General features: G+C 39.2%; 1 protein-coding gene across 4 annotated transcripts in view; it reads left to right on the forward strand.

Moving 5' to 3' along the window:
• The window catches only part of NPSR1 (neuropeptide S receptor 1), an 818,655-nt gene that overhangs the window by 254,558 nt on the left and 551,572 nt on the right, over nucleotides 1–12,525 (forward strand). For all 4 annotated transcript variants that reach the window (XM_073630480.1, XM_073630482.1, XM_073630483.1 and 1 more), the window contains exon 2: nucleotides 8,831–8,972. In XM_073630480.1, the coding sequence (XP_073486581.1) occupies nucleotides 8,831–8,972 (142 nt within the window). The remainder of the gene's footprint in view (nucleotides 1–8,830; nucleotides 8,973–12,525) is intronic.

Genomic DNA, 12,525 nt, shown 5'->3' on the forward strand with positions numbered 1-12,525 from the left:
TCATTTGAAGTAAAACACATAACCAAGTATTATTCTCCACAATTTTTTTTATTGTGCATTAAAAAAAGACTAGAAATAAAATTAGACATGCTATCTGCCCATAGAACGTAACCAAAAAGTACATTCTGAATCCAAAAATATAGAAAATATACAAAATCAAATCATTATTCAACCAAAAAAATAATGTCAAAGCAATAACTTCAAGGCCAATAATAACAAATAACACGTTATCTCCTCCGATTCCGCAAAATGGCTGGTTGACGAACGGCCGTTCAGAAACGAACTGAAAAGTGCGAAATGAAAAAGTGCGAAATGAAAAGTGCGAATCAACACTCACCAAACTTCTACTAACACGAAATTAGCAGAAGGAGCTCAAAGGGTGGCGCTAAAGAGCTGAAAAACAACATAGTACGTCACTACGTTCGTAATTGTTGGCCAACAATTATGTGGCCATATGTTTAGAAGACATGTTTGGGCCAACGCCCTTCGGACAAAATTCCACAGTTTTGTTGGCCAACAATCAGATTGCGTGTATGAGGCTTTAGAAATAGTTGATCTTTTTTTTAATAAATGAGAAGGCTGTGTATACTATGACCAAAGTTTTTCTCTTGAAAATGAGATCCAGAAACATTTGCTCATCCCTAGTTCTATGTACTCTGCAGTGTTATCTTTAGTAGTCTTAAGCCTTGTAAACACAATTGGATTTTCCAACAGGAAATGTGTGATGACAGGCTGTTGTTGGAAAATCCAACCGTTTGTACGCTCCATCTGACAATTGTTGTCAGATTTTCCATGGACAAATGTTGGATGGCAGGCTTTAAAATTTTCCAAATGTCTGTTGTCGGATTTTCCGGGCGTGTGTGCACAAGTCCGTCGGACAAAAGTCCAAAGTACAAACATGCATGCTCGGAAGCAAGGACAAGCCAGAATCGGTCGGTCTTATAAACTAGCGTTCATAAAGGAGAATTAACATTTGTGATGTGGCAGATTATGAAATCTCAAAATGAAGCAGACATTCTCTTCTTCTTTAATGGGATAATAATGAAGCTGCTTTGCTTGTGATACTGATGGAGTTATTGCAAACAAATTTTCAAAGATTTTTTTTTCTACTGTTCTCAATAATAATGTTATTTGGCTTGCTATTTATTTATTTTTTTTTGGTTACCACATCACCATTATCCTGTATTTTTTAGGATCAAAGATACAACTATGTTGGTGTCCCTTGTTAATTTTACATTGTATTTTTTAAAATGTAACTGCCTACTCCCAAACTGTCATTTTAAGTAAAACACATAGCCAAGTATTATTCTCCACATTTTTTTTATTGTGCATTAAAAAAAGAAAACAAATAAAATTAGGCATGCTATATGCCAATAGCACTTAAGTATAAAGTGCATTCTATGCATCCAAAATTATAGAAAATATACCAAATCAAATCATTATTCAACCAAAAAATAAAATAAAAGCCTCATGCATGTGTCCTGCTTCTTAATACAGGGGGTCAACAATGCCAAGAGTTGGTGAAAGCAGGGGTCCGTCATCTGGAGATAATTCCGAAAATCATATGGATTATTCTCCTGGAGCTCTCGCAGCAATGGCACATGACATAATTGGCCACGATTAATAAAACAACCAATTTTTGGTCCAAGAAATCCTCCTCCTCCTGTTCCTGGACTGGATTTGGGTCAAAGCAATAACTCCAAGGCCAATAATAAATAACACATTATCTCCTCCGATCCCGCAACATGGCTGGTTGATGAATGGCCGTTTTCAAACGAACTGAAAAGTGCAAAATGAAAAGTACGAAATGAAAAGCGCAAATCAACACTCACCAAACTTCTACTAACATGAAATTAGCAAAAGGAGCACAAAGGATGGTACCTGACAATTGAACTTCCTCTTTTTCGGCTCGTAGTACTTCTAGTACGTCACTACGTTCGTGTTTGTTGGCCGACAATTGTTTACCGTTTGTATGCAAGACAAAATCCAGGCACACGCCTTTGGACAAAAGTCCGAGGTTTTGTCTGCGGAAAATCTGATGGTGTGTAAGAGGCTTTAGTGTGTAGGATTAGTCTGTGAGCAGAGAACACCTCCTCTTATGTTACAGAGATTAAAAGATGGGAAGGTGCTCTGTAGTCTAAACACACTTCCTGTCCTAGGAGAAAAACACTGCACCTTCCTAGATACAATACCATTAGTGAACACTGACATCCTAGGGCAGGAAGCATGTTATTGGCAGAATCACCAGATGAAAATAAAGAAAAAAAAGCTTGAAGATAAATGAAAACATAAAAAGCAACTATATCAATAAACTGTCAAGCTGCAATATATTCATTTTTGCTTTTAAGTTTTCTTGGAATACAATGTTCATTTGTATTTTATGCAACAACTACATCAGCCATTAGATGGCAGTGTGCTTTTGTTGCAGAGTCTGCTTTAAGGATGAAAAATAGGAATAAAAACAGTAACATGCAACAGGAAACACATGAATGTTTTGTGTGCTTGAAACAAGGCCATTTATAAGCAGATTGCAGAATCTGGAAAGCTAGAATGCAAAAACAAACTAAACTATAAAAGGTCAAATGTGTGAAGGAAGAAACTGATTTTTCTTCAAATAATGAATATGTTTTTCAATCCAAAAGTCGCATCTCATCTTTGCAGGCATGGTGTGTTGATTCATGAGCTACGAGTCACATGACAAATGACAGAAACATCTTTATTCACCTTGACTAGAGTAAAACAAAAAAAAGTCACCACAACTAATGTGCAAATAATGGAATCAGAAGGAATAAGAGACAATTTTCTTTACTGTCCTATTTTCCAGAGTGTCACCAGAAAGTTACCTGTGAAAAATGTCCTGTATATTCATGCTCTTGAAATTAATCTTTTGTCAGTGAAGAAGCTCACAAAACAATGTAGTGACCTTCCATGATGACAGTTGTGTCATCACAAAAGGGTGTATCTTACTTGCAAAGGCTAAAATTACAGTTGAACTGTCTCAGCTGAACTGCAATAAGGTGGTTAAAGCGGAGTTCCAGTCTTTTTTCAGTTTATTAAAAGTCAGCAGCTACAAAAAGTGTAGCTGCTGACTTTTAATAAACAGACACTCACCTGTTCCACGGTACAGCGATGCGGCCACCCAAATCCTCACTCCTCTCTCCCTCCTCTCCGTGGTGCCGTCATTGCAACTGTGGTTGCCTGGCTATGACAGCTTGCAGCTTCACAGCTGAGCATGCACTGCGCATGCGCGAGTCGTGCTGCGCTCTCCTAGTGGCCAGGCAATCTTCTGGGACTTGTGACATGTCCCAGAAGATTGCAGAGAGGGAGAGGCCACCTAGGGGAGAGGAGGAGTCACCTAGGTGGCCAAGCAATGGAAGGAGGAAGTGGGGCAGAAAGTACCTGTCAAAACCAGGTGCCCAATCCCCCCCAAAAAAATGACATGCCAAATGTGGCATGTAAAGGGGTGAGGAGTGCTTAAAGTCGAAATTCCATTTTTGAGTGGAACTCCTCTTTAATACTTCCAAGGAGGAAATGCATTCACACATGGCACAGACACCTTTGGAGCAGAAGTCCTGAAACAATAAAGAAATTAGCTGAGAATGACTATGCAAGTGGAATAAAAATTAGTCCATGTGATCAAACAATGAAATGCACTAGCTGTATAAAGGGAAAATTACAGGAAAAACCTTTTTCAAGCAAAGTAACAGCAGAGCTAAGAAATCTCTGGACTTACTTTATTCAGATCTTCGCGGTCCAATGGAAAAATTGACTCCAGGAAAGAAGAGGTATTTTCTCACTTTTATAGATTGTATACTACACTATATCTGTTACACAACAAAAGTGAAGTACCAGAGAAACTTGAACAGTATTTGGATCAAGTAAGCAACAAATTTGACAAAATGACAAGTGCATTGTGTACAGACAATTGAACTGAATATACAGGTGATAACATAAAGGCAATTCTCAGAAAGCATGGCATAATATTTCAAACTACTGTACCATACAACCCAGAACAAAACGGGGGTGCAGAAACAATGAACCATACTCTATGTGAGAGTGGAAGAACCATACTGTTTGATGCACATATACCAAACACATACTGGGGGGGAGACAATTATAACCGCATGCTATCTCCAAAAATCGACTATCAAGAAAATCAGCCAAAATCTGAGAAAACTCCATATGGACTGTGGAATGGAAAAGCCCTGAATTCAAACCATTTAAACATTTTTGGTAGCAAAGCCTAAGTGCACATCCCAAAAGCAAAACGTACAAAATGGGATGCTTGTGCAAAGGAAGGTGTACTTGTGGTGTACAGTGAATCTCAAAAGGGACACAGAATTCTACACCAAGGCACAAATAAAGTAATCATCAGTAGAAGTGTACTCATGGATGAAACTTCAGTGTGTTCAGAATTTCATGAATTAACACAAACACTTCAAACTCAGGGAAATTTCACATCTGTCAGAGAATATCAACCAACCATTTGGCTAATAGAAATGTGCATGCACGGAGATGTTTGGAGAAAATAAATCTGCATGCACGCATGAATCCCCGCAGAATGGCTATCAGGAATGTGCACGAATGCGTGCACATGTACGGGTGCATGCATGATGTATGTTGGCGCCATACAGACTATTTAAGGATGCTTCTGCCTGTGCTCTAATGCTGACAGGTCTTCAGCTGTTCCCTATGTCCTGTGTCCTGTGTACCTCCAGTGTGTTTCTTTGGTTGCTGACCCAGCTTACTTCTGACCTGATCTCAGATCCTGCTTCTGTCTTGTCACTAGTTCCTGACCCTGCTCGTTCCTGACCCGTTTTGTTCCTGACTTTGGCTCTGCTCCTGATTTGGTACCTTGTTGCCTGCATGTTGATGACCCTGGCTAATCCTATGACCATGCTTCTGTCTCTGTTTCTGGCTTACCACCCTGTTTGAGTGTCTGCCTGGCTGTCTGCTGCTGCAGTTCTGCACCCCACTGAATGTTCCTGCTGCAAGTCTGCTGAGATCTCTGATCATCCACACATCCTGGCCCCGCAGCGCAAGTAGATTGCTACCTTAACCCCAGCTGAACTACTGTGCACGACTACTGTTCTGATCTGATGGTTCTCCTGCTGCCTTGGAACCACATCTCCTGCTGCAAGTTCCCTGATCTACATCTGAAGGCACTCATGTTCCTCCTGTCCCTCGGCACCTTCTGTTCCACTCCCAGTGGGGCCTGGGCTGGAGATACAACAGAGGGTGACCTCATCATTTCAGTCTCCTCTCAGGTACATGACAACATCAGTGTCACATGAAGGTAAGCAACAAAGTGACACAGAAATATAAATTAATGCAGACAATCCAAATATTGTAAAAGAAGAAACCAGGCTGCAAGAGGCCTAAATCAGGAAATCCACCAGAAGAAATAAAGGTGTCTCAGCCAAACATCTTTCCTATGTTCAAGCATAGCATTAAAGCCAGAGCCAGATTCATGGGATGAGATGCAAAGCCTTCCAACACATAAGAAACAAAAGTGGATCAGAACTGCTGATGAAGATTGCAGATGCTTTGACAAGTCCACTTACAGGAAACTGATTTATAAAACTTAGATCCGAAATTGACTAACATAATGAGTAGTTGTTGAATGAGGGTGTTGGAATACATTGTTCATGTATTTTGTGCAACAACTACATCAGCCAGTAGATGGCAGACGTATTGGCAGGCGTCCCAATATGTTTGGTAATATAGTGTACATACACACACACACACACACACACGTTGGACTGGATGGACTGATGTCTTTATTCAACCTTGCCAAATATATATGAAACTATGAGTTGATTTGCTAAAAGAAAATAGGCTGTTACTTTTGCAAGAGAATTTTCCCTAGAGCTTAGTGGATGTGGTGTAATTTCACTTTGCAAAGAATATCCATTCATATACAAGGGGAATAAAAAATACAGTATATTTGCTTGCACACGATTAGATGGATTACAGCATGGTATCACCAAATTCACTAAGCTCTAGGGAACATTTCCTTGCAAACTGCAATTTCCCTTGCAAATTAAACAGCCTATTTATCTTTAGTAAACTTTCTGCTCTTCAGGAGACACAGGGGATTATTTACTAAAGACAAATCCACTTTGCACTACGAGTGCAAACTACAAGTGCAAAGTGCACTTGAAATTGCACTGAAGGTGCAGTCGCTGTAGATCCAAGGGGGACATGCAAGAAAAATAAAAAAACAGCATTTTACCTTGCACATGATTGGATAATAAAATCAGCAGAGCTTCCCCTCATTTCAGATCTACCCCTCAGATTTACAGCGACTGCACTTCCAAGTGCACTTTCAGTGCAATTCCAAGTGCACTTTGCACTTGTAGTGCAAAGTGGATTTGCCTTTCGTAAATAACCCCCATAGTGTTGCTTGACAATTGTATCATATAGGAAATGTTACACTAAAGGTGAATAGGTTTAGTGTTAAAGTCATCATTTACGGTAATAGAAACCAGCACATGATCTGACCATGTAATATTTATTTTAAAAGTTGAAATCCTCTGCAAAAAAGACTCTTCAAGCCTTGAGTAAGAGTTATGTGTATGGAAGAAAAAGTTCCTTTTCTGTGGCATGTTGACATCTCCACACATCTACGAAATCTTCTCTAAATAGAGAAGATTGTATAGTAAGAAAAGTTATTTTAATAGTTGTGGAGGTATCCAATTAAGAATTGTAAATGAGACTGAAACCTCCACATATAATAAATGATCCCTGATTTAGTTTTTTCATCTTTTTAAGCAGGCCATTGAGAAACTGAATTGTCACTGGTTTGGAACATATATATGATTGGTTGTTGATTGAGCATGTCAAAATAATATGCCACATGGATCTAAGGTGAGCTCAGAGAGCATGAAGGAGAGGAGAGTTTTTCCTAGCAATTAATACCCCTTTCTGCGTGGGCACATTTGCCATAAGGAAAATTCTTGTATATAAAAGTGGAGATCTTTGTTTTATGAAAATGTGTCTCTTGTAAAGATAAGACATTGCAGCCAGTCAATTTCCAGACTGAATGTCTCTGTGATTTAGCATTAGCATTGATTGAAAGAATTTTGAATCTCATACAGTAAGAAAGTGGGCGTGGGCAAGTCCTAGACCTGCAGATTATGTCAAAACAAAATAGCAGTAAGAATAACAACAGCAGCATAAACTGGAGGTATAAAGCTGTTACAAAAAAGGAGACTCATACGAGGGTCTGTGTGCAATGAAAAACTGTGCAAGATTGTGTAGAATAATTATGTGATAATGTGATGCAATGCACATGCATTTGGGTATGTTTGCAATGTACTTTGGGGTGAAATTCTAAATAATGGTACCACAGCACTGATTCTGCATTGCAATACCTCATCAATAATTGTGTTTTTTTTTTTTACTGCAATAAATAGATTTAAAGCTGGCAAAAATCGGCCAGCCTAAAAGTCAGCTTCCTCACTGACCTGTAAACATAAAACATTGAAAAACACTGCAAATAATGACTTCAATTTGTAGCCATTTTATAAATGTAGCACAGATGTGAATTAATTGGGTTAGAAGCTTGTAGGCTAGAATACACCTTAATAAAAGTGGATATAAACCCTCACACATACCCAGTGAAGTGAACAGCCTCACATGATACACAGGTATGAAAAAAATCTCCCTACATAAGTTTTACATGTATATCTGCTGTCTTCAACTTTATATACTGTTTAGAAAGTGCACATCGTGCTAGGAGATTTTATCTTTCTATTGCACACTGCAGTGAAGCCTGGGCATACAGCCAAGACAGCTGATGAAAGACACACACCCCCTCTCCTCATAGGTAGAGACTTTCAGCTCTGTCCCTTGAATCATTCAGCTCTGTGCTAATCTATTTATAGCATCTTCCCTAACACAAAACTCTGGCTGCTTTTATCATATTTGACATAGAACTTGTTAGCAGTTATCAGGCTGATAACAGAAGAATGGAGTAGGAGACAGCTACAGGACAGAAGGATTGATTTACTAATGGCAAATCCACTCTGCACTACAAGTGCACTGCAAGTGCACTTGAAAGTGCACTTGTAAGTACAGTTGCTGTAGATCACTATAGATCGCTGTAGATCCGAGAGGAAGCTCTGAAATTAGGGAAGCTCTGCTGATTTTATCATCCAATCATGTGCAAGCAAAAATGCTGTTTTTTTTATTTTCCTTGCATTTCCCCCTCAGATTTACATTGACTGCAATTCCAAGTGCACTTGCAGTGCACTTCTAAGTACACTTGTAATGCAAAGTGTATTTGCCTTTAGTAAATAACCCCCATAGTGCTTTGAAGAGAGATAACGAAACCCTGCAGATATATGTGCCCAGCTCAAATTTCATGAATCAGGTTTACATTCACTTTAAGCATTTAATTAACTAAGCAGTAGATACAAATCAAACAAAAAAGATGTATTGGGGGAGATTTACTAAAACTGTAACACTCAGAATCTGGTGTAAATGTGCATGGCAGCCAATCAGCTTTTAACTTCAGCTTGTTCAATGAAGCTTTAACAATACAACCTGGAATCTGATTGGTTTCTAAGCAGAGCTGAACCAGATTTTGAACTCTCCAGGTTTAGTAAATAACCCCCATTGTATTTCATGTGTATCATTTTATATGTGTGTGTTTATGTGTGTGTCTGTGTGTGTGTGTATTGCTATAATATTAAAAAAGAAATTTAGAGCTGAGTGAAATGCTTCATATGTAAATATTTTTGTAATGCTCTTGCTTAATAAACTCCTACTCTAGCTTGTAATATTATATGAAGTAATTCATTTTTCAAATGTTTGTTTTATTTAGACGGAACAGTTAATCACACTTTGGATTTTATTTTTCATCATCATCATTGGAAATTCAGTAGTCTTGTACTTAACAACGAAGGAGAGGGTTCGGAAGAGGAAATCTCGAATGACATTTTTTGTTATACAGCTTGCCATTACAGGTAGAAATTTACATAACTTTTATAAAACAGTACATTTCTATTGTTTCTTATGTGTCTCATTTAATATGTATTCTAATTTTACTCTATGAAAATGATTAGGCAAACACTGTGCTTGGTTAGTGACTCATATGAACGGGTATAACATACCAAGTGTACAATTCTCATAAAAAATATATATACAACGCTAATAAAAAGTCCCACAGAAGCGAATAAAGTGCTCATGCTATAATATAAAATCGGTGCTCCGGTGTTCAGTGTTCAGACAATGTGCCCCACATGGATATGCACTCACCCTGGATGTGGAGCACCTATTGCTAGTGTGGTCACTTGCGCTTTGTGGGGAAAAGACCCCTAGTTGGTATCTTTTGAGGTCAGCTGCACTGCTAATGATCCTCCATGAATAGGGAATAAAAATGACAGTAAGGGGCATCATAGCATACAATGGTTTATTTTTTAAAAATTCCAGCAAAAGAAAAAATAGAAGCACCCACATGTCAAGGTTACTAGTCCTGGCACCCGGTGTGATTAGCATGTGTTTTAATGAGGTGTAATCTGGCCAATCTCCATTAAATGCTGCTCTATCGTGGTGAGGCTCAGATTGAAGTGCAGTCTTCAACTTGCAGTCACATACAATATATATATTTCTGCACCAAAAACACGTAGTTACACATATGTGTCACAAAACATTAATTTTAACGTTTTTTGCCAATTCAAATATTTTGCTAATTCAAATATTTGTTTTTTAACATTTTGTGAATAGTTCTTAGAGACATTTTACATTAACATAGATGTGTTCATTCCAAAAAAAATGGTCCTGAACTCAGAAGTAATGATTTTCTCCCTTATTAGGGAACATCTATGAATATTAAATGCACCTAAGCAGACCTTGGAAGATATACATTTTGTTTTGAATTCCTCCCCAAAAAAGCACTGTACTTCCTGGTATTTTAGTGTGCTTAGACACTCCTGTACCTACAGAGCTATATACTGCACATTTTGATTGTCATTCTTATTTTTTGTGTGAAAGGTGTGATTCACATAGACGTGCGAGCTGGCTAAGAAAAAAAAATAGCAGTTAAAGTGATTGTTGAACAAATATAAACAGGATATCCCCTGGGGGAATTTAACAGCCCCTTAAGAGCTAGAGGGGCAACAGGGAAAAACGATATTAGCAGAACATAACAAAATGCACTGCTCTGTCCATGCCACACATGGATAAGGAGACAAGGGGGAAAGCCCTTTTGTAAAGGTTTCGGGAAGCTACCCGGGTAAGGGAGGGTGAGAGTCTTTGGACTGCTTTGGTTGTTGAATCTGCCACACGGGGTAAGTAGGCTTGGTGGAGAGGGCCACTTTGATGATCTGGAACTCCTGTGGGAACATGCTGGAGTAGGAGACGTTCACCATCCAAAAATGAGGAGAACCCATAGGTTTTCTGTTGAAAATTTAATCTTACATAGAAGGGGGAGGACCACCAGTATTTAACAGATTTCTGCGTGAGAACCTGGAGAAGGGGCTTTAGGGTGTTCCTCTTCTGAATGGTGGTGGGTGAGAGGTCTGCAAATACTTGCACGAGATGGCCTTCGATGGTTAGTTGGCCAGTGTCCCTAGATAATTGCATGACAGTGGTGGCTGGTGCTTCATTGCTAGGGAGGGCGGCAAACAGACATCTACCCCCCAGTTCCCCTAGCCCGCCACCCCACACCAATTCCTTATAGTCGCCGACTCGCTCACCAATCGATTGGCACTCACTCCATCCAGGTCACGGCTGCGACTTCCCCCTCTGTCTCCTCCATGTCCCGGTGGTCGCTGCTTCTCCTTCCAGCTGGATCTTCAGACTCCCAGCCAATGGGGTCTTAGGACTCTTGGCTAATCAGGTCCCAGGTCCGGCTTCCTGATTGGCCGGGAGGAGAAACCACAAGATATTAGCAAATATTAATTTGCTAATGTCACACAACTGGATGGGCTCAGGGTGCAGTGCTTTCCACCCCAAGCCCACACTTTTTTGAAGCCGATTAGAGATTTGGGCTCTAATATGGTTAAAAAAAACCCCATTGAAATCTATGCGATTGGTGCCTTGCATGTAGATTAGGGGGGTAGTGCCCCTGCACCCCTAATGGATGGGCCGCCACTGTTGCATGATCTCCTCCTTCACCTTGTAAAGATAAGGCTTAACAATGATATCCATCAGAAGGCCATCAGATTGGGGTTGTCGTAGGGCTCTGTGGGCCCTGTCCAATTCCAGGCAGTGACTAGCTGTCTGGAACTAATGTCTGGAAGCAGCTCTTTGATGAAGGAGCAAACTGCATAGTGGATATCTTTAACAGATTCGGGAAGTCCCCTTATCCTGAAATTGTAGCGCCTGGATCTATTTTCCAGCTCATCTATTTTAGATAGGGCAGTGTCCAATTGATCCTGGAAGTCCTGTATTCTAGCAGTGTTTTGGTTGGGACAGGTAATAGTGATAAAAACTAATACATAAACAATTAATAATAAAGTTTGTGCAAAAATAGTCCATAAATGAGACTGGATTGTCTCAAACAAGGAAAGCTGAATATATCCTGATGTACAATCTTCAATACTTTCACCACACCGTGTGCACTGTTTTCCACTGTTGCACTGTTTCCACTCCCCTTTGGTTAAACACTCACTGTATGGCAATGCCTTGCATTCTCATGCTCGGCAAAACAGCATCAACCCTTGCAGGGTTAAATATCCACCATTATCCATACATGACAAACCCAATATCATGGACTCTCCATATATAATGAAACAAAGTGCTTCAATAGTGCAGTTACATTGTTAAATGTTTATTCTATTAAAACAGCTTCAAACATTGCACTCACATAAGCTCAAATCAATGAAGCCTAGAGGCAGCCACTTGCAGCAGCAAGTACTGATGTAATGTTTCATCATAACGACTTACTCATGGAATTGTCGTTATGACAAAATGTCGGATATCGGTGAATATTTAACTCTATGGGGGTTGATGCTGTTTTGCTGAGCATGAGAGTGCAAGTTGCCATTCGGTGGGTGTTTAGCCAAAGGGGAGTGGAAACACTGAGTGCATGCGGTGTGGTGAAAGTTTTGAAGATTTTATATCATGTATATTCAGCTTTCCTTGTTTGAGACAATCCAGTCTCATTTATGGACTATTTTTACACAAACTTTATTATTAATTGTTTATTTATGTATTAGTGTTGATCACTATCACCTGTTACTGGGTTTGTTATTTATACTTATTAGCACTACTATTTACTTTAGTTTATACAGTAAATGCTTATTTATATTTATTTCATTTAAAGTAACAGCTGTTGCACATTTAGGTTACTTTTGGTGCAGTGGTGGTACTTGAAGAGTGGGTGTACTGATCTTTTTTGGACCAGTTTTATTTTTTTTTTTCTTCCATAAATTTTATTGAATATCAAATATAATGGAATGTTTACAAATTGAACATTGTATATCACATACAAGAAAACAAAAATATTGTTGATAACAAAGTTATTCAGGTGATCGCCTGTACCAGAGAGGGAGACAGGATGCACAACAAACGGGG

This window comes from Aquarana catesbeiana, linkage group LG05 (genome assembly GCF_042186555.1).
Source record: "Aquarana catesbeiana isolate 2022-GZ linkage group LG05, ASM4218655v1, whole genome shotgun sequence".
NCBI lineage: Eukaryota > Metazoa > Chordata > Amphibia > Anura > Ranidae > Aquarana > Aquarana catesbeiana.